At 42.4% G+C, this 23272-nt stretch overlaps 1 protein-coding gene across 1 annotated transcript in view; it reads left to right on the forward strand.

The window, feature by feature from the left end:
- CRYBG3 (crystallin beta-gamma domain containing 3) overlaps positions 1–23253 on the forward strand; it is an 80007-nt gene extending 56754 nt beyond the window's left edge. The window contains exons 13-22 of the mRNA XM_077342232.1: positions 257–399; positions 1908–2034; positions 4092–4124; positions 4325–4434; positions 5010–5136; positions 10709–10848; positions 16568–16691; positions 17277–17435; positions 18734–18893; positions 20266–23253. Of these exons, the coding sequence (XP_077198347.1) occupies positions 257–399; positions 1908–2034; positions 4092–4124; positions 4325–4434; positions 5010–5136; positions 10709–10848; positions 16568–16691; positions 17277–17435; positions 18734–18893; positions 20266–20354 (1212 nt within the window). The 3' untranslated portion in view covers positions 20355–23253. The remainder of the gene's footprint in view (positions 1–256; positions 400–1907; positions 2035–4091; positions 4125–4324; positions 4435–5009; positions 5137–10708; positions 10849–16567; positions 16692–17276; positions 17436–18733; positions 18894–20265) is intronic.
- The last annotated feature ends 19 nt before the right edge of the window (positions 23254–23272 follow it).

Genomic DNA, 23272 nt, shown 5'->3' on the forward strand with positions numbered 1-23272 from the left:
TGCTCCATGCTGGCTGCTACTGGGTCAGGCCCCTCCCTGACAGGCCATGCAGTCAATTAGCTGCCCCATCTCTGTTTACCCACCCCGATATCAAATGGTGGTTGGTTGATAATTCAGTGTTGCACTTTTACCAAGTACAGTAATCTCAAAATGTTTATGTAATTGAATTCTGCAAATTCGTGATTTTATATAACTGCTACGTACAAATAGGCAGCATTGTATCAAATATTACCTAAATTCTAGTTTTAAATTGTAGGATTTTATGGAGTCAGAAGTCACACTTTTTGAAAGGGATGAAGAAAATGGAAAGCTGCTGGAGATAGTGAATCAAGAAATTCCTGATTTGGATCAGGCGGGATTTGGCTCCATGACAAGGTCCCTTAATGTCAAGAGTGGAGTGTAAGTTATTGAACATTTCAGTTGCTCAGCATGTTGTGAACCCCCCTAAAAGAAACTTGATCTAATCAAATCCAGAGTTGTCATAAAATTTAACAACCCTATATAAAATAGCTCCTATAGCCTAATTCAGCAGAATGTTTACCTGCTTGAATTTAAGCATTTAGGCTCCCAAGGTAATCAAATTATATTCATTTTGTCGGCACTCAAGCATCTGTGGATGAGGCTGTAATGCTAACAAACTTGAATCTATAACTATATGGGGTTTTGTTTCTCTGGTAAAATTCAATATATGAGAGAGAATGGCATCAGCTAGACTTTAGAGATGGCTCTAAAATAATCGTGAAGCATTTTGTCCTCTTAATTACTGGCAGAATACAATTTCATGTCTGAAAACAAGAATCCAGTTTTATTTTCAGACTAGCAAGAAAGCCCATTGCAAGCAGGAATGCAATAGGCACTAGGACCCAGGGGACACTGGGAGGTGCAGATCTCTCTCTGTGTCTCTCCCTCTCACTGCCTGTCTTGGTGTGGCTCCCAGCAGGAGGCATAGCAGGTAATTAGGGATAGTTTGTAGGTGGGGAGGAGGGCTGGTGGGCAGTTTGGGGCAGCTCTCTCTGTCTATCTCTCTCTACCTCCGTCGCAGCAGGGGCAGCTCTCTCTGTGTCTCTGTCAGCAGCATGGGCAGCTCTCTCTGTGTTTCTCTCTGCCTCCCTTGCAGCAGGGGTGATAGAAGGGAATGAGGGCTTGTGTTCAGTCTGGCAGGGCTCTGTGTGTCTCTCTCTGTCTCTGGTGTGTGTGAAAGGAACATGGCTAGCGTCCAGGGTGGGAGGGAGAGCTGTAGGAGCAGGGCCAATCAGGGTGCAGGCAGCGTTGCTGGCTGCACCCTGATTGGCCCTATTCCAACTCGGACAGCCGGACACATTCCACCCCCCCAGGCTGTTTCACAAATATATAGAGGAATCATAGAATCATAGAGTTGGAAGGGGCCATACAGGCCATCTAGTCCAACCCCCTGCTCAACGCAGGATCAGCCCTAAGCATCCTAAAGCATCCAAGAAAAGTGTGTATCCAACCTTTGCTTGAAGACTGCCAGGAACCGTGGATAAGGATATGGGTTCCTAAAACTCACACAAGTAGACATTAGTTCTGATGCTGGCAGAGAGTCTGTTATTTGGCACACGAGAACCTCCCAGGGGACTGAGCCAGCAAGTGGAATAGGTCGGCCATGTTCTCCTGGTAACCTAAGGCATATGAGGCAAATTTAATGTCAACAAAGCATTGCATCACCTAGAAGCTAGAGAAGAGTGTCATTTCTTTCCTTTTTTAGGGCCAAGGTGTCCACTGCTACATAATGAATCATAGTATCATTTTCAATGCCTGTTTCATTCCATATTGGATGTACAGGTGAAGCTCTTTTAAACATAGAGCACTTTATGATTGTATGCTATATATATGAATTGCCATCTTAACATTTGTTCCTAAGGACTTCCCTTGTTTGTCACATGTAGGTGGGTTGCTTATCAGCAGAAGTACTTCTGTGGAGAGCAGTATGTATTGGAGAAAGGCAAATACAAATGTTTCCTTGACTGGGGAGGACAAAATGAGACTATCATGTCAGTCCGCCCTGTTAAATTGGTAAGTTATTTCAACTGGTGGGAAATTGTGTGTATAAGATAAAAAATGTTTTTTACAAAAGTGGCTATTAGCCAGTGAAATGAAACACATTTTTTAAAGATATTAAGATTAAACAATGGAATGACAATAATCAGATCAAGCAAAAATCACTAGCTTCCTGTTTTCATATATTTCTATTGTGTTGGAACATCAGGGGTTGAGTTTTTTCAGTGATATACCATTAAATTAAAAAAGGCCCAGTGTATCCAGATTAATGGCTAGTAATTTATTTGATATGAAGTCACAGGCAGCTTATGATGACCCTGTATGCTTTTCAAGGGAATGTTTTCCCATTGCCTTCTCCTGCATAGGAACCACGTTATTGTTGGTCTCCTATCCAAATACTAATCAGGGCCGACCCTGCTTAGCTTCTGAGATGTGATGAGATCAGGGTAACCAGATCTGGACACTTTCAATCACTTTCATATGTATCTATTTTACAAATTTTGTAGCCCAAAAGGTGGTAACAGAAGAAGACAGATGAGTCTCCCTGGGGAAAGAGTTCAGAGTTTTGGTGAGATGACTGAAAAGGACTTCTCCCAGGTTGCTGCCTGCCTTATCTCAGAAGGCAGGGGCACCCAAAACAGGGCCCAAAAAGATCAGCATGTGTTCAGGTAAGTTAATAAAGGAATATGTATGTTGGTGCCAAATTATAAAGGTCACTGGCAACCCAAATGAGGCCCTTTTCAATCATGTCACCAAAACTCTGGAACTATCCATAGAGAAATTCATCCATGTTCCTCTGTTGTTGTTTTCACCAGCAGGAGAAGCTGCATTGTATTATTACTAGCAAGAAAGCCCATTGCAAGCAGTAATGAAATGGGTGCTAGGACCCAGGGGACACCGGGAGGTGCAGATCTCTTTCTTTGTGTGTGTCTCTCTCCTTCTGCCTCTCGCTGTGTGTCTTGGTGTGCCTTGCTGCAGGAAGGCATAGCAGGTAATTAGAGCTCGTTCTTAGGAGGGAAGCAGGACTGGTGTGCAATTTTGGGGCAGCCCTCTCTGTCTCTCTCAGCCTCCCTCACAGCAGGAGCTATAGGAGGGAATGAGGGTTTGTGTTCGGTGTGGCAGGGCTCTGTGTGTCTCTCTCTGTCTCTGGCATGTCTGAGAGGAATGTGGCTAGTGTCCGGGGTGGGAGGGCGGGAGCTGTAAGGGTAGGGCCAACCCTGATTGGCCCTATTCCATCTTGGACAGCAGGACACGTTCCACCCCCCAGGCTGTTTCACAAATATATAGAGGAACCATGGATAAGGATTATGATGATGATTGACTTGATTTGATATCCTGCCACTCGCGGAAATAGCTCATGGCAAGGTACATTAAGTCCATCATAAAAACCCCATTAAAATACCCTAGGACATAAAAATATCATACACAGAAATAGACACCCCCCAAAAAAAAAAAACACACCAGTATAACTTAACTCCTGTCCCCCTCAAAAATTAATACGGGGAGCAGGAAAAGGGGGCACAGTTGACATAAGGCCATCACTTAACACCAGACTTGTTTTGTTTGCCATTTCCTCACTTCTTTTTAGCCCTCCTCCCTGTTTATGTGTTTTTATGTGTTGGTGTTTTGCAATTCAAGATCTAGCCATGTTATCGGGAACTGTAGAAGTATCTTTGCAGGATTCTTGTTGTTGCAAGCAACACTGTCTTCTGGAGCTGAGCTGATGTTATTTGCTCAATACCTAGAATGTCCAGGTGTTTCTTGAGACATCTAGGCACTGCTCTAAGAGCTCCAATGACAGCTGACATGATCATAACCACCTTCTCCCAGAGATATTCTAACTCTCTTTGTAGGTCTTGGTATTTTATGATCTTTGCCTGTTCTTTCATTTCTATTCTGCTGCCTCCTGGGATGGCAGTGATAATAATCCAAACCCTATTTCTCTTTTTTCCTACCATGGTAATATCAAGGATGTTCTGTTCCAGGTGTTTATATTATTGTTCTTAAGCTGCTTTTACAAATTGATAAATTTTATGTACAAGATTTATGTTCTGTATAAATCTCATTTACAGGAGCCACTGGAACACCAGGCACCCCCACACTGGGTAAGTTCTTGTTAAATAATATTTAGTAACAAATTGTTCCATAAAATACTTACATTTATTTTATTAACAATTCATTGTTTTTGAAATATATCCCTTTTTTGGCTATTTGAAGTTTCAGAATATATAGCTAGATCAGTATTTTTCTACAACAGTACTTTTATTTATTAGCTCCTGTTTGTTCAAATTTTGTTTCTTTGTAGCTGAAAGCTTTCAGTAACACACACTTCCAGGGATTGTGTTTGGATTTTACAACAGAGATTTCTGTTTTTACATCATTCACGCCATGTTCTTTTAAAGTGTTGCGGGGATGGTGAGTTGATTTATTCATTGGTCTCTTTAAAGCATATTGGGAAACTATTGTTAATCTATATTTACTGCCTTAAGTTTTATGTTTCTAAACTGCCTTGAAAATTATCTCAGTTTCACAATGAAGATGGCTGTGAGCTATGCAATTGTTGTAGTCTGCAATGAAATTTGTGCCGTGTTTCAGAAATAAAAGTAGGTAAATGTTATATTATTGATTACAAATATTAAGATTCACTGTATTTATCATAATGGACTGGACCCAAAGCAGAGTGAGTGAAACACCACATGCACAAGATAAACTCTCTTCCTCTCCCTGTATTCTATGCCTGACAGAAGCCTTTTCCAAAGGACAGTGAGGCTTGTTAATTGGGTAATATATGGCGTTGCAGAAGGGTTTGCATAAACTGAATCCAAAACCATTGTCTTTGTTAGGATACACTCTTAAGCCATTACAACAATGGACACAAGTAGTTTGATGGTGCAGTCATTTTTTTAACATTTCTTTGCTAAAATATTTTTGTGGATAACATAATTAGAATCATACTGTACTAGGTAATGTTTTATTGTTTGTTCTTTCAGCTGGCTGCTGTGTTACCAGGGAGAAAGTGCTAATAATCAGTGTGTGCTAGAAGAAGGCCTTTACACTGATCTTGCTTCCTGTGGCTGTCCGGAGGCTGCAATCGTGTCCCTTCGTCCTATTGAATATGTAAGAACTGTATTGAAAGGCCATTTCCCATCCAACAGCCATAGTTAGCGAATGTCTTATTAAATTTTGAAAACTGATATTCAGATAAAACAGCAATAATATCATCTTGGCTTCCAAGTTTTGATTTTAGAAGTTAGATTGCCAGCACACAGTAAAAGCCAAAGTCTGCCTTTTTTCAAAAGTTCCTTTGATACTTACCTACAAACTAGAAGTGTGCAAGAATAATAATTGGGATTTTTTTCATATTTGGGTATATTGAACCCCTAAAATTGCCTGATATTCTCAAACTCCAATATTAGTATGGTATTCTGATTCAGTAATAGTCAGGAATCCCATATTTTTGGAGGGGCCTTTATATTCCATGAGGATCATTAAAGACAAGGGCAAATCTATCCTGGGGTGTATTCAGTGGCCAGAAGAAGGGGCGAGTTGAGGTAGAGGCACCAACTCCAGTGTAGCTGCTGGAGCCTCTCCTTAAAAGAATCCTCCGGTTTCAAAAAGATTGGACTTAGGGTACTATGGGCACCCATCATCAATTGTTTCCAACGTACGTAGGTAGTGGTGGTGGTAAATATCAAGGCAATAAAAGCCCAGAATCAGAAACCTTTATTGGCATAGTAAATCACAGTCCAAAGAGAACATTTATCAAGGATAAACTATACAAAGCTATGCTTTTGCATTAACAAACAGTAATTATTTATTTGGAGCATATTCCCAAGAGCATTGGCTACCTTAGCAAGCTTAATAGGATCCTTTTCTGATAGCATTGATTTTATAATAAGGGACTTGGGACTGCATTTAGAATTTAGATCTGACAAGTAGAACTGAATTGCAGCTTGTTGGACAGAGAAAACTGGACACTCCAAAACAATATGTAATAGTGTATCCAGGACTTGGCAGCCATGTAGACAGTATCTTTCAGGTGCAGATATTTGGTGAAATATTCCACAAGACACTCTTGAAGTAAAGGAGCTAACTCTTGCAAGTAGAAAGGTCCTCTTAGATAAATGGGAATCCAGCAGGTGAAAATATGCTGGTAGAGTTTTATATTGAGGTAGAATGTCCCATAACTGAGGGGATAAAAGCCCAGCAAAACGTCTCAGAGAATCTCGGCAGTTGAAAGTGTGTGTGTGTGTGCTTGAAGGGGGACATTTTTGCAAGACTAGCAGCAGATCCGGAACCACTATGGCAGCTTACTTCCCTGTTGATGGTTGCCTGCTCCTTTTGGTAGTGCACAAAGGAAAATGAAAGTGATTATTTAAGAATTAATTTGCCCTTCCCACATTCCTAGTATATTTCCACATTTCCTCTGAAAAGAAAATGTTTTTCCGGGCCTGATGTTTGTTTTTGCTGTGTTATTTGATTCCACTTAAACTCACAGTGCAAGAGTGTAGCTAATCTGAAATTTGTTGGACCATTTAATCACTTGCAGAAAGATTAGCAATGCCAAGAACAGTATGAAGAATGCTTAAGGGCCTTTGTGGCAGGAAACTGAAATCTACGTGCCCAAATTTTACTTCTAAATAAATGGAGTGATATTATCTGCATAGTAATTTGCCGTTCTGGGACATTTGTTTTTATTTGGGGGTTGTTTTTTTGGGAGGGGCTGGAAACCCTGTTAAAGGTTAATCCAAACAAGAACACAGTTATGGGCAACATCTGACTGACTACTTTGCACAGTTGTTTCGAACCTCCCTATACAAACCTGCGTAATACACAAATTTGAGATCATTGCTGAGATGGTCCTTTTGATAATGTGTGCAGTTCAAAGGTATTTTGAATTTGTTAACTTATTTACCAAATCAAAGTTTACTTAATTTTTAATTAAAATTTCAAAAGTGGTACACAGAACAGCATTTCACCAGAACACACCCAATATCTATAAATACTTTCCCAAACTAAACCAACCAGCAGCCCAGTTTTCACACAAAAATTCTGTTGTTAGACATTATTTAAAAGCCTAGTAGAAAATGTGTTTGGCTGTCTTCAAAGAGAGAGGTTTGAATCCTCCTGTCTGCATAATAATAGAATGGCAACTGAAACAACATGGATTTTGACTGTATGTCACTTTTGCATCTATCAGTTGTGCTTCTCTAAGACCGTTTATGCACTGGAGGTTTCATGCTGGGCTCCAGACTGGAGTTTTAGTCGTGGCAGGTTGCTCCACCTCTTCCTGCACCCACATGGGGGAGCATTTGGCCTGGTGCACCTCATCCACTCCCTATCTGTGCTCCTGATAAGGGGGTGGGGCAGTGAAGTTCCCAGTGCATAAACGGTCTAACAGTCACAAAGAGTGGGTAAGGGATGGTTCTTACACAATGTGTCCCAGACAACAAAACGTCTTAAAGGTCATTTATTAATTCCTTGAACTGAAAGATTTGGGCATCTAGTTATAAGAGGAATGTGATAATGAGCTTGGTATTTATTCTACTTAAAAGGTGAACAGCAACATTTTGAATCAGTTGCATTCATTTTTCAAGAGCAGTCCTGTGGAGAGTAAACAACAATAATCTGAACTGGAAGTTGCCAGGACATGGATAGAAACAATACAACCTATGGATTTGGTGGCATCTCAGTTGTCAGTAGGCTGCTAATCTTTATAGTATTGTAGGCCTTGGAGGCACTTTAAAACTAATTTTGTTAATCCATTGGAAATAAACCAGGATTAATTAGACATAATCCATCCCCAATGGCTATTTATTTAAGCTATTACTCCCCAATTACAAGACATCCCCTATAATGACCCACAGCTTAATTACGTGCTCTTATTGGTTTATTATATTTGGTTTGTGATGGTTGCTGGCTCAGAAGTCACTGCTGAATACTAAGTTTTATTAGGAAAGAACAAGGGAATAGCTTGAGGGAGGCTTTACTTGTGTAAGCTATATTGCAGGGGTAGTCAACCTGTGGTCCTCCAGATGTCCATGGACTACAATTCCCATGAGCCCCCTGCCAGCGTTTGCTGGCAGGGGTTCATGGGAATTGTAGTCCATGAACATCTGGAGGACCACAGGCTGACTACCCCTGCTATATCATATTGTAGGTTTGCCAGCTAGCCAGAAATTAATGTCCTCTTCTGCTAGGATGCGGTTAGCAGGAATTAGCAAGTGAAACTAATTCATGGCATGGAGAGAAACCCTTTTCACTTGCTGGTGCTTGCAGACCAGGTTGTTAATAGCACGAAGAACTGGTAAAAAACTGACAACTTCATATTTTGTGGCAATATAACACTTTATTAAAAAAGAAGATAGTACTTGCTAGTACTTCTGAAATGTATAATTATACCTATTAACGAGAAGGATAACTACCTAGTTTGCTATTGGAAGATCACTCTTTCAAGAAATGTGATATAAATGCTCCTTCCTCTGATCAGATTTTGCCTTAAACCCTTGCAACATTATCTCTACATACACTACATAGGAGGGGTAGTTTAATGTGTAGCAGATTCCTTGTAATGTTTTTCCTATTGAAGAATTTTGCATTGGAATAGTGACATGAACTCATTGCCCCCTTCCTAAATACCTTTGTCAAAGGATGCTGAGAACTATGAATAAGGTAAATGAAAATGGCACATTCATAGGGGAACTTGGGTAAAATTGACTATATTAATATTTCTAACCTGCCTTTCACTAAGATTTATCTTCAAGACAGCCTGCATAATTTTAAGCTCTAAAGTTATTAATTAAAACCAGATAAACACAATACAATCTAACATCCAAAATATAAGAAAAATAGTGGTAAAACTCAATTAAAAGCAAGTCCCCATTTTTGTTAACAAAGGTGGAGAATACATCCACACTTGATAGTGAAATATTACTGTGTTGTTCCCAGGCAAATCTTTCTACAGGGATTTACTGGGTGCCCCAATGGAAAAGACCCTGACCTTGGTAGCCAATCATCTATGTTACAAATGTGGAGGTTCCTTGAACAAGATAATGATAGCAGCAGGCAGGTTCACACTTCCAGAGTGCTCAGTTCATTCAGAGATTTAGGTTAGCAGTCAGATGTCATGGTAGCCTATGCCTATAACTTTTCTTCCAGTTTTTAATACAGTCTTTATAAAGGGAAAATAAGGTACCTAGTTCTCCTTTCAGACTTCTCTGCAATCAGCTTTTTTCCTTTGTTCTGAGACATCAGTTCACTGAAAAGGCACCTTGTTTTTGATAATTATTCTGGTAAGAATACCAGGTTATGTAGAATATGGGCTATTGTTTCAGCTTTTCCATTTGTGAGATCTTGTTTCTACTACTGTAAATCAATCCTCATGTCAAACCTGTCATTTGAAAAACATCCCCTACATGTAAAGAACACAAGTTCCAAAAGCAAAAAGGGATCTTATTAGTTTCTTGTAATCATGTTCCCAGTTTGGTACAGGAAGTTGTTGGGAAGGGCAGAAAGAGACTAGCATTTAACCAACAAGTAACTTTATTGTATTCAAAATACAGAATGTTAAGTCAGGAAGTCAAGGTAAATGTACATGATAGGAAGTATTTTCAGTCATATTACAACTCACATTTCAAAGGCTTCATAGCTGGTTGTGTTATTTTAAGCTGGATAGTGAAATGAAGTTACTTTTGGTCTAAAATTTGGTTTCTTCCAACATGACTAGTCCAAAGGTTGCCTAAAAATGGGAACAGACCAAATGGGACAGCCCAAAACAGAAGATAATAAGCTGTGAATAGATGAAAGGATGTGCAGGGTTAAATTTGGAATGGAATTTGGAATGTATTGACAGACTGGTATCCCCATACCTATGTGAGTCTGTGGCCAGTATTATACTATTAATATATATAAGGACTTGACACTGATGAAAGAATCTCACTGAAAACGGACATTACCTGGATTCCGTTTTGACAGAAGTCCTAAAGAATAAAGAAACAAGGAAAACTACAAAAATAGGATATTTTTCTTTCTTTTATGAATATATTTATCATATTGCCAGTGGATAGGTCTGTTTCTCTCTGTTTGGTTTAATTATTAGACCGTCCTTCTTATACTCTTGTATGTCTTGAAATCACCAAACTTGAAGGGTGATGGTAGAAAGTACTGTCAAGTTGCAGCCAACTTATGGCAACTTATGGGGTTTTCAAGGCAAGCAACACAGTGGTTGGCCTTTGCCTGCCTCTGCACAGCAACCCTCTAATTCCTTGGTGATCTCCCATTCAACTACTAACCAAGGCTGATCCTGCTTAGCTTCCAGGATTTGATGAGATTGGGTTAGTGTGGGTTATCCAGTTCAGGCCTTTTGTTGAAAGACAGTTTTAATTCCTCACCAGGTCATTTGCCTCACCTCTGGAATCTGAGGGCCAAAGGACAAATAACACAGGTCACAGTTGGGGTGGGGTGCCATAATTGCTTTAATATGTTCCAGTGCAGATAATTGCTCTTAATCACAGTTGCCACTAATTTTGGTTTGTCAACTCAATCTTTAAAGATAGTATAGTGGAACTGTGGTTTAGCTGCCAAATAAAGCCCTGCCCCTGGGAGGTTTGTGAGGTGGAGTAGTATACTACTGCCTTAGTTATTTCTGTAGCTCACTGCATATATTACCAAATGTTTTTCTTCTTCATAGGTTTTTGCTGAGTCCTTCATAAGCCTTTTTGCTTTGGAGAACTGTGAAGGCAGAGAGCTTTGTTTGCAAGAAGCTGCCAGTTCTGTTCTGAATAAGGATCTTCACTTTCTTACCCAATCCGTGTGGGTAAGAAGTGGACAGTAAGTATAATGAGTTCTACTTCATTCTACAACTTACCCTACTTAGAACAGAATTCCTGTATTATCCACAGGATGTGGTGGACTCTAGGTGCTTATGTTTCACAGATAAAATCTCACCAAGTTAGCCCTAATTATCAGAATTGTGAAAAATACTAGTACCTACAACTGGGAAGTCTGAGGCATGCTTCCAAGACATTGTCAGTATTCCACATTTCTAAAGGAATTTAGACTTGCTTCCAGGGTTTAGAAATGTAAGCAATAAATATTCAGAGGAACTCTAAGAAGACTGCTGCTGTCAACCAGGTGACCAATTTCACTTGGGGAGACTCCATCCTCACTATTGGCCCCTCCTGGGGAGTCGAGGAGGCACAAGGAAAAGCAACAGTATCATCAGGGGAATTCAGTGGGAGGATTACATCAGTGAGACCACCTCCACTTCTGGGAAGAAGAGACAAGCTGTGAAGATTCCAGCCTTCAGGCCAGGACCTTCCACAGTCTCCCTATGTGGCCTGATGGGGACCTCAATGAGCCAACTGGGTACTACTACCATGTTTCCCCGAAAATAAGACAATAAGAAAATATTTATTTTTCCTCAATAAGACATACTATGGCTTATTTTCAGGGGTGTCTTATTGGTATTTAGAAAAGTCAATGCCATCAAAAAAGGTGTTTCTGTGGGGTGAGAGACACCCACAGACTTTGCTGGTCAGTGCTGGGGAGCAGCAGCTTTATTGGTGTTTGTGGGGGGTGAGAGCGACTGGAGCGGTAGGTTCCAGCTGGCGCACTGGTGCTCTGCTCCACCCCTCCCACCAGGAAAGCAACCCCCAAAAGGGCCAGGGGAAGGAAGCGGGTGCACGGCGGGAGAAGGGGGGAGAAAAGCAGGGTGGGGGTGGAAATGTGCCAGGTGTGCTTGGGGCTGGCGCCCAGGAGGATACCTATCTGGCTGCAGGCACCCAAGTCTTCCGCCGAGCATCAGTTGGCGTGTTGCTGCTAGTCATCCATGTTACAAAAATGCCCTCCTTACCGCCTCGCCTCTCCTGCTCCAGCTGCTGGGAGCAAGCTGGGATCGCTGCCGCCACAGTGAGGAGCAGGTGGTGCGTGCCAGAATCTGCCACACAGGAGGGAGGATGGACGGCTATTCCCTTTGTCTCCTCTTGGCTGGGCTTTTCTGCCCCCTCCTTTGAAGAGAGGAGAGAGAAACACCACCAAGTCAGGGCAGATTCCCAGCCCCGCGCCCTGGCACCCCCCCCCAACCCTACTACAGACTGTTGCTGGTTGGTGCTGGGGGAGAGAGACCCACAGTGCTGAGTAAAACGGCAGCCACAGCTTTACTTAGAAATCCTACTACAACTTATTTTATGGGTATGTCTTATTTTCAGGGTATGGCTTATATTGTGCAAATGCTTAGAAATCCTGGTATGGCTTATGTTATGGGTATGTCTTATTTTCGGGGGGAAACGGTAGATGTAGTGACACCAGTCTCAAACTTCCATCAGTCTCCAGAAGCCTCCAGTAAGGTGGGCTAACCAACTGGCTCTGGGAAGAGAAGTTGGGCAACAGTCCGAGTCCACTCGCATTTTTAAAAAATGGGCATTTTCTTCAATGGTGGATCAAACAGATCTCTCTGAGTTGTTGGCTTTAGGCCTTGCCCTTTCCTCCCATGTCTACTTATGGTCCCTTTTGTGAATTGGAACAGCAGAAGTCTCTGCTCCAGATTTTTCTGGAAATACTGGTTATGCCAACCTTTTGGCATGGATTAAAAGAGGAAATGCATAAGGAGATCAAAGCAGCTTCATCAGAGACAATCCCCTAACACACAAGATTTTCTAGACCTTTTAGCAGAATTAGACACCACTCACTGTCGAGGTCTGGCAAGAAGTCCTTCTTCCCCCACCTATTCTAAGAGATGCAAAACAATTCAACCTAGTAGGTATTTCACTAGAACCCCAAATCCTATGATGGGCCACAATTCTGATTAGTTGGATTTCTCTGATTCTTCTCAAAGGACGAGGGAGAGTTATTGGATGAGGTAGATTCATTAATAACCACTATGCAGATTAATCTCTTCGCACAAGAATTTTTCCCTATGTTTCTTCCACATCCCTGACAGCAAGAGGGAAGCAGAGGAGCCTGATCCAACCATACAGGACAGTTTGGCCAGAGCTTTTCCTCAAGGGGGAGGCAGTGACCAAGACCAATTATCCCATCATCTCACACTTCTGCTTTGTGCCTGAGGCAGCAGAACACTTTAAACTTCCAGTAGTGGGTACTCTGTTTGCCGACTTTTGTTTGAACTAAGTCACTCTAGCAGAACTTGATTGCCTTTTTAGGGCCCTTGCAACAGAAGGGTAGATCAGGCCTGATGCAAGAATTTTAAGGTGTCTTTGGCTGGTCCACTGGTCCATCTATTCCTGTTGCCTCTTTTGAAACAGCTACATTGGCTGTCATTTTGTTTCTGAGTTCAATTCAAGCTGCTGGTTATGACCTTCATTATCTGAGACCCACATACTTGAAAGATCCTCTCTTTCCCTACATCCCTGTGTACCAACTACAGCCATCAGGCAGTGTCTGTTGACTATTCTACCAGTTAGTGTGGCCTGCTGGTCATGTACCAGAGTCTGTGCCTTTTCCATTGTGGCTCCGGCTCTGTGAAATGGGGTCCCTATAGAGATCTTTAGGAGGCACTGCAAGGCTTGTCTGTCTGCCAAGGTTGGCAAGCATCTTTTAAGGTTTAAGGTTCAATATTCTTTAACTCTTATTGTAAGCTGGCTGAACCATAAGGAAAAGCAGAATACAAATGTTTCAATAAATAAATCATAAATAATAGTCTTCAAATATGTGAAACAAATGTGGAACTCAGAAGGACTTGTTGGAGGGTCTTGGGTTTCCACAGTACCCCCACACATACCATTCCCTCTTTTCCTCCTCCTCCATAAAATTACTTCTGTATTGATGTACTAATCCTGCAGTACTGCCTTGTGAAAAGATAGAAGTGAAGATTAATACAACTACTATTACATTACAAGCTGGAAAGAACAAGCAAAAAAAGATGAATAAATTAGTGTCTGTCAAGCTGGAAAAACAGGAAGTACATTTTATTGGTAAGATTAGAAGAAAACTATGAGAACCTGTGATACAAAAAGTGCAAGCTTTCATCAGTTAAGGATTTCAAATGTATTTTAAAGAAATAAAATTACCCCAACAATGCAAGCAGAAAAAAAAATACTAACAGAAAATAAAACTAGGAGCATTGCAATGGATGACCTAGGAACATATATAACTTTAACAAATCAAATACCTTGAAGAACAAAAATGGCTTCACCTGGCACCTGAAACTCTACAAACACCAAAAAAGTAGCCTAGGAGTCGAGGAATAGAATCTAGGGGCAAAACTATTCATCTCAGAAAGTAAGATAGAGTTCAGGCTTTTTAGGGAATCTCAGCTGAAATGCTTCAATGGCTGCCCAGCACCCTGTCTCAAGAGGGAGATATTTTTCTGCCCTGTGTGAACATGACAACCCTTACTCTGTCATTCTTTCATTATTGGGATTGGCATGGGCCATTGTGATTGTTCAAATAGGTTGATGGATATGTTTGGGATATAATAGAGGTTACTATAGAATGTTGGACGACATTAATGGAATTTGGAACTCTTTGTAGTGTGGATCTATTTTATTGTAAACTGCCTAGATTACTTATTTTTAAAATTGCACGGAAGGTTATAAACCTTGAAATTTTAGTTCCTTCCCAGAATTCCAGTTCTGTAATTATATTAAAACTAGATTTAAAGCCCATTTTATTTCTAAATAAAATGGGCGCTAGATGGCAGCGGCCTCCCCCACCGCGGACTGGCGCAGGCTTCCCCCTAGGGCTCGATGGCGTGGTGTGGGTGAGAGAGGCTTGGGGCGGCGTCCATGGGGTGGCAGAAGGGGAGCGTGGGAGGTCTTACCACGGCTGTTGGCGGATCCTGGGTAATCAGCGCAGCGTTCGGCAGCGGCTCCTGAGGGTCGGCGAGGCGGAGGCACGGCGTTTAGCAGGCGTTGGTGAGTCAGGCGTTGGTGAGGCGTGCCTGTGGGGGGGCGAAGGCGGCGGGAAGCGTGGAGGCGGCGTGGTGGCGGCGCTTCGGGAGGTAGCGGCGCCATTTGCAATTGCCGTCTTCTCTCTGGGGGACGCAAAGGCGGCAGGGAGCATGGAGGCGGCGTGGTTGGCGGCGCAGCGGTCTGAGAGGTAGTGCCGCCATTTTGGCTCGGCGTCTTCAGTGTTCGCGGGGGCATTGAAGGCCGTGCAGGCGTGTACGTGGAAGGGTTCAGGCGGCGGCAGCGCGGAATTCGGGGGAAAGGCGGCCAAGCGCGGATCGGCAAGTGGTGGGGTGGGTGTGCGAAGGGCGCGGGCAGCGGGTGGTGGGCATGGTGCTAGTCGAGCGGGCAGGGCAGGGGCTTTGGCGGGCGGGAACGGACGGTCGGGGTGGGGTGGGAAGGGCTTGGGGGGGCGTCCGCAGGCACGTGGGCAGGGCAGGCGCTGTGCCGAGGGGAAGTGTGTTCCCCGGAGGCCAGCGCTGTGGGGCAAGGCTCCTAGCCGGCTGCCATCCGTCAAGGATGGCGGTTGGGAGGAGTGTGGAGTTTGCGGGCGGCTGTTCTCGGGACGGGCCAAGTAGCCAATAGGGAGGTGCACTTCGCGCGCCTCCCAATTGGCCACTTGGCCCTGGATTGCCACTCAGAGGAGCGATTGCCACTCTGAGCGATTGCCACTCCTGGATTGCCACTCTGATTCGCTCCTTCGAGTTTTTATCCCGGACAGAGCCCGCCCTAACTCCTCCCCACCAGCCCTTACTCTTTTATTTAGTCCGCGGCGCCCGCGGCGCCACGGGCAGTTTAAAGACTAGTATTAAAACTAGTATCAAAGCCCATTTTAAAATGGGCTTTGAAAGGGGCAGTAGGCAGGAAGGTGTGAGAGGGTGGCCGCGGCACCCTTTGGGCCGCACAGCAGGCTAAAGAAGAAGAAGAGTTGATTCTTATATGCCGCTTTTCCCTACCCAAAGGAGGCTCAAAGCGGCTTACAGTTGCCTTCCCATTCCTCTCCCCACAACAGACACCCTGTGAGGTGGGTGAGGCTGAGAGAGCGCTGATATCACTGCCCGGTCAGAACAATTTTATCAGTGCTGTGATGAGCCCAAGGTCACCCAGCTGGTTGCATGTGGGGGAGCGCAGAATCGAACCTGGCATGCCAGATTGGAAGTCCACACTCCTAACCACTACACCAAACTGTACTACACCAGGGAGTGGAACGCCCCCACTGCCACCGTCGGCACGACAGGGCTTTGGGCCTGCAGGGTGGCTCCAAATTCCCCCCCCCCACTCCCTTCCAGCAGGAGCATACCTGCGGGCCACAAGCCCTGTCACTGCCTCTCCTCTTGGGCGACAATGGAGGCCGCAGCTGGAAGGCTTCTAGCAGGCAAGGAGGGTGGGTGGGAGCTGGAGGGGGAGGGCCAATCAGGGTGGACCTGGACGGACAGGGCCCCGGACATTCTTCTCCCAGGAGGCTATTTCCCAAATATAAGGGAGCGAAATAGTGTTAAGGATTTTATTCTGAAGCAATCATCACTTACATCCTTGCCACTTAAAGTAACTTTGTCCTGGGAAGCATGTGAAAAAGCATTACAACCATTTCATGAAGCTGTTAATGGTTGAGAGATTAAGTTTGAGTTCTGCTTTAAACTTAGGTGGATTGCGTATGAAGGAAGCAACTTCTTGGGGAAACAATTTCTTCTTGAACCTGGTAAAATTTTAAACTGGACCCATTTTAGTGCATGGAAAGCCATTGGCTCCCTTCGTCCTGTGAAGCAGGTATTACAGAAAAGGGTTTTTTAACACTCGTATTTTTCTTTTAGAGGAATAGCTTTTTTAAAAAAGTCTTGATCCTAAACTGTGTTATTTTGTGTTGAAGGTATTTGGAGTGGGCCTATTTCATGAGTCAACATACATATTAAACTTTCAACACTTGGGAATGTTTAGACTGAAGAAGAAGAGTCTGGGGGAATAGGATTGTTTTCTTTAAGTATTTGAAAGGTTGTCAGAGGAAGACAGGGAGCAATTCCTGTTGGCAGCAGAGGATAGGGCCCACCGTAGTGGGTTTGAACTATGTTTAGAATGGGACTGGCTAGAGACTAGGAAAATGTTCAACAGTGGAAGTGGTGAGCTCCCCCTCACTGGCAGTTTTTAAGCAACAGCTGGACAGATACTTTTCATGGATTCTTCAGGCTGAGCACAGGGTTAGACTAGATGGCCTGTATGGCCCTTTCCAACTCTATGATTTTGTTAATGATTCTGCCCCAGGTCATGGTTAGATACAAGCAGCTTGTCTTGGGTGCTACAGAAAAAAGATTAGGGATTTGAGCCTCTACAGAAAATGATAGTTATTCTCTATTCCAGCCAGCTATATACTTTAGAATAAAGAACAGATCCCAAGATAAGTATTTGACCATTGCTGGGAATCTAACAGACGCAAGAGCTACATCAGTATGTCTTTCCCCACTAAATGGCAAGGATACACAGATCTGGCGCTACAGATGTGGGCTCATCAAATCCAAGGTATTTTGCTAATTACTGAAACTGCAATATTTTAATTCTCTTTGCTTTGTCATACTGTTTCTACTCTTCAGTATAGAAAAAGCCCCCAATCACTTTAGTTTTTCCTGCATCCTCCTCTCATTTACGTGTCCAAATGTGTGTGCTAGGCTTACATTTTACCTCTGGACTCAGAAGGAACTATTTGTTCCTTATCAACATTGAGTCCTTAAAGTCAGATTACTGCTTCTGTGAGAACTGGGGCCAGAAGGGCATAATTTGCAGTAGAGTAAATGGGACCTTCCAGTTCTTTTCTCTCTGCAGTCATCCTACCAGCTGTTTCCACCATCACTGCCAGGTTACATACTGGTTTTTCCACAGCATTCACAAAGTAAGTTTTCTCAGTTATATAAATAAGGCTTTAGATTACAAATGTCTTAGGGCAGAAACTAGGGCATGCTTTAAAACCATCTAAGATCACTCAGCTTATGTGACATTTGAACAGCCTTCAGCGAAACACAGAATCTTTTTACTTGTGTGTCTTTTCCAATTTTGATGCATTAATAGATTGTAATGGTAAGACACCATTACAATTTCTCTCCTTGTGAGGAAAACTTCTCTTTAGTTTTACAGTATTCTTTAGCATTTCTGTGTTCCCATTTGTATCCAGATTTCTCTGGCAATCTTTGTCATGAATTAGTAACAAACAAAACAAAGTAATTAACAATTACTTTGTATCTCTCAGGTTATTTTAGTCATTCCCTGTTGATGCTGAGAAGATATGTAAACAGCACAAAAAGCAATTAACTTTAATACAGCAAAAAATGCCTTCAGCCTTCCTGTATTCTCAATATGCGCAGAAGCTGAATCACTGGGAAAGCACTTTTCCACAAGCACCCACCTAGAATATCAGTGTGAACCTTTTTGCACTGATTTTTAGCATCTAGATGGTGCCAACCAGTCATTTTCATATCTGATCTGATTGGAATAATAAAATTCATGTTCCTTTGTTCCAGCCTGAAGCATACTGGAAAGATTAAAACCTTAGCATTGATTTGTGCAAAGACCACATCTGCATAAAGAAATAATTATAGATAGGCCTGTATCACAAAATGTGTATATTTTAACTGGTCAAGTAAAATGTTCCATGTTAAACCAAGCAGTAAAAAAAATAGTAACGTTCTTTTTATTAATGCATTGTGGTGGTGATCAGTACAATCTGTTAGTGGTTATAGCACACTGTCAGTAGACATCACTACCAAAATAAATGTTGGAGTCTATTACGGCAATGAACAAATCCTATTTTTCCAATGTACTTCTAGGTTAATGATGCTTGCCTTGATGTCATTGGAGGCAGAGATGTACCAGGAGCTAAAGTAGCCCTGTGGGTAGAGCATGGAAAGGCAAGACAAAAATGGACATTCAACCAGGATGGGACTGTCATCTCATATCTCAGTGATCAGCTTGTCCTTGATATCAAAGGTACTAATCGAAGCCTGTATCTATTATTGCTCTAAAATGAGTTGCTCACATTATTTATAGCTTAAATTAGCCTGGAATAAATATACATATCTGTATGAGGCAAGTCTGCCTCTCGATTAGGCACGGGAATACAAGCTTGTGACTTACCAATCACATATATAGTTACAATCTTAACATATATTATTATTTTACTTCCTTCCATTTATACATGTAATAATTCAATGCTACATAAAACTATCTTGAGCTCAGGCACTCCCTCCTCTTTTATCCTTTTGTACTGCAGCTTTTCCCATCCCTGTTCCTCTATAAACAGTAGATTGTCTGGAAGCTACAATTACCACCAGGTTGAAGCCAAAGCTTAGTTGGTGTAGTGCTGAATCACAATTAGGTACTACATATGAACCCGTGCATTGTGAAATTGAATGGAAGCTTCCTGTGTACGTAACCATCTTATCCATTTGGTGCCTCTTAATAATTGTGAAACAGCCTTGGGGGATTAACAGTCCAGCCTCTCCAGGGCCAATCAGGGTGCAGCCAGCTGCACCCTGATTGGCCCTGCCCTTACAGCTCCCACCCTCCCTCCCTCACCAAGCTCTCACCCCTTGCCTCACAGACGTGCCTGGCTGTGCCTGGCTGTTAGAGCCAGGCACGTGCCTGGCTGTTAGAGCCAGGCACATCTGTGACTCCGCCACTCCACTTGCAGGGCCCCAAGTAAGAGGCCCGGCTGCGGAGGGGGGGGGGGAGAGATGGAATGCTTCCCAAAGGCCTGGAAAGCAGATCTGGCCACAGGGGGGGGGCAGAGGGAGCACTTTCCAAAGGCCTGGAAAGCTCACCCAGAGCCCCCAGAAAGTCATCCGGCCACGGGGGAGCGTGGGAGAGAGGGAGTGCTTCCCGGGGGCCTGGCAAGCACTTCCGGGGCCTCGTAGAGTGTTCCCCCACTCCCCCTTCGCCCTCAGCGCTTCCCGGCGGCCTGGAAAGCAGCCAGGAAGCTTACGGGGAGGACCTTTTCAAAGCCCGTTCTTCTTACGGGGAGGACCTTTTCAAAGCCCGTTCTTATGAACGGGCTTTGCAGCTAGTTCTCTAATAATTCGTTTGTGCAACCTTTCCTCTTGGGGAAAGTGTCATGTTAGTATCTGATATGGAAAAGTGGCTCTAAATTTCTGAAAAAAATTATTTTGCAGTAGTAACCATAATGTTCAGCTTGGAGGACTGCCAACATTCTGGGAGGGGAAATATATTTAGCTGAACACTTTGATGAATTTACTGGCAGCATTTAAAGTGTTACATTTCAGAAATATAAAACTGCTTCCAAAATGGTTTGTTAAATACATAGTACTAAACAGCCATCTCTCAAACGTCTTTCATATTTTAGGAGGATATTACTACGACAGGAACCACATTGTTGTAAACCAGCTCAATGTAAGTGAATGTACCCAAAGATGGGACTTTGAGATATTATGACTGTAAAGACATTAAAACATGGACCAATGTGACCTAAAGATAACTCTTGACCTAACTACTTGAAGTCACAACACTGGACCACAGAGAATCTGCCTGACTTCACCATCGTATTTGGCATAGGCATAGTCAACGTTACAAAGATTTTTTTTTAAGCAACTACTAGGCTATGGAAAGTTAATCCTGTATAAGCAGCACTGCTAGAAGGGACCAGAGGCAAATTTAGCACAGAGTTCTATTAAATAATGACCAGTAGCAGGTGTTACGGTGGTGACTCTGCAGCCTCCAGTTGCTTATTTATTTTGCATTCTTGTAATATTTACTTTTGCCCGCTTCCTTCAGTTTTTAAAACTGCCAGGGGAAGCTTACTGATTATTGCACTGTTCTTTCCATGTTCAAAGACCTTGTACTTGGAAGTTCACAAGTGAGTAGCCTCAGGTAAGCATCATCATCATCCTTTATGTACACGACCTCTATGGCCTATATCCAGACCTCAAAACAGTAATAAATCCAATGTTGTGAGAAGTATATGTGAAAAGGCAGTTCATTTCTTGCTACTGGTTCTCTATTCTCAGTAAGATTCTCTGTTATCTGTAAAATAATTTGGAAGCATTGGGGGGGGGGGAGGTCTGTGATTATTCCATATTTGTTTATGCAACACTGAAACACAGGTTGATGGCAAATATACCTTCACACAATGCAATACCTGTAGTTGAATTTCATTCTTTGTACAAAAGCTGTCTGTAGTTTAAGAGTTAGTTGTGACAGTATGAAGTTAGTAGATTATCATGTTCATTTCAACAACTCAGCTCATATTTGCTTTAAATACAAGTACTTATGGGGTGGGATGGTGAAATTCATAAACCTAGTTCTATATCTGGGTCTTTAAATAACTAGGCTATTGCTTTAATGCCCTAAATTTAAAAGGCCATATTGTGTATGACATGCAGTTGGATCTCCGGACATGGGTTTTCATGCCTGTAAGGGCTACTGAATTAGATTAGAGGTCTAATGCAAGAGGAGTCCTATACTGTTTTCCCAATATAAATCATCTCCTTCCCCACAGCACCTACTATTTGCACCTTTGGAAAAATGTTTTTTTCCCCATTACCACCAAGTGGGGAGAAGTTAAAATTGGGCTTCACTGTGCTCATTTCAAATGAATCTGTCTTGCAATCCCATCACAAATATGTGTTTGGTCTCTATTATACTCTTGTGATAATTGCAGCTGTCACTGTATTCCCCTGATCATCTCAAACTACTGTCAGTAGCTAATTTAATGGACTGTTTTATTAAATTAAGGGGCAAAGAACCCACATGCACTTGGCAAAATCTGGCCTAACATAAAAGCACTTTTGGTCCAATTTTAGAAAGAAGATATTACCTGCTAGAGATCACATCATTTAGTAGGAAAACTGAATAGTTAGTTCAAACTTGGGTCTCTTCTATCCCTGAGGAACTCTCCTTATTTTTAGTGATTTGATCCAAGATAAGCATTGAGTTGCTCAACTTGAATGTTAAGTTGTGGTTTAAAATGCCCGTTGGCAGGGTGATGCTGTTACCATAACAGAAAGGTGTGTGCTTGCATCTGCTCTCTGCACTCCAAAATCAACACACATGAACTGCCTTTAAAAAGGTTCTTGCTAGCCTGCTATTTAAAAAGGCCAAGGAGCAGTGTCACCTTTTTGTTAAGGGGGGGGGAACCTTCATTTGCCTGTGCTCAGCTGCTGGACTGCAAAAGAGAGCCTGCCCAGCTGGCAATTATACATACATAAGTCCTCGATCTGATAATTGCACAAGCTAGAGAGGTTGTCTCCTGTCTTGCAAAAAAAATAGCAGTGGTTACAGTACATCTTAAATGTAATCATGTAAATAAAATCAAGATTACCAAAAAAGAAATCACCATTTTTATTTTGACTTCTGAAAAAGTCTAGATGGCTATAGAAAAGATGAGAAATATAAAGCTCCAAGGTTACCCCCAGCAGAAACATGGACAAACTTTATTTTTGTATGAAGAAATTGTAGTCCTAATGTATTCAGAAAATCTACCTAAGAGCCGGTTCTATGCATCAGCTGTAGCCCCAACCAAGCCAGAAGTACAGCCTCCCAGGCCATGTATCATCTCCTACTGCGGCTTGCAGCAAACTGGAACAGCAGCTCTTGACTTAGGGCAGGGATACCTCAGGCTCCAGGCTATAGCATTAGCTTCCACCTGCAACAGCAGCATTCCTTGTTAAGTGCGTGCTGTGTGGTTTCCAGTCCCTAGGTGCAGCTTGGTTTAGTAGAGCTACATGAAAGTGCACTGTATAGGTATGTGGAATATGCCCTAATTGCACTTTAGATTGTATAAAAAAGGATCAAACTTACCTTTTCCATTTATGCCATTCTTTAAATATATTTTCATTCAAGGCACTTAGCAAGAGACAGACAAATCTGATTATTAAATATTGAACACATTTTTAAAACTATGCAATATCCCATGAACTGGTCTATCAGTGTTATGTCTTGGAAGTCTGATCCAGTCCCATGTTCTGTGGTCCTATATTCAGAGGTGGTTCATAGAAGCGTTGAGTGAAAGCCTACCTGGCCATTCCCACCCCTTCACTCAGTAGAAGTCACTTCTAGCCTACGGTGCCAGTGATGGAAGGGGGATTGGACAGTGGATGTGGATCATACTTTCAGGAGTTTAATTAAAATTTGTGAATGTATATTACATTGTATAGAATGCTGCAGGGAAGTTCAGTCTATATGCTTCGTTTTTGTACAGTCTCAAAATGCAATAATTTTTTAGCAACTGATGTTCCAATCTTTCACATTTTGTCTAAAAAGTGACCTTACGTTTGGTATATATAGAGGGTGCATCTCTGTAACATTGGATTAAATTAAAATACCTTAAAATACATCCAGGAAGTATTTGTGTT

Source organism: Paroedura picta, chromosome 6 (assembly GCF_049243985.1).
Source record: "Paroedura picta isolate Pp20150507F chromosome 6, Ppicta_v3.0, whole genome shotgun sequence".
Taxonomy (NCBI): domain Eukaryota; kingdom Metazoa; phylum Chordata; class Lepidosauria; order Squamata; family Gekkonidae; genus Paroedura; species Paroedura picta.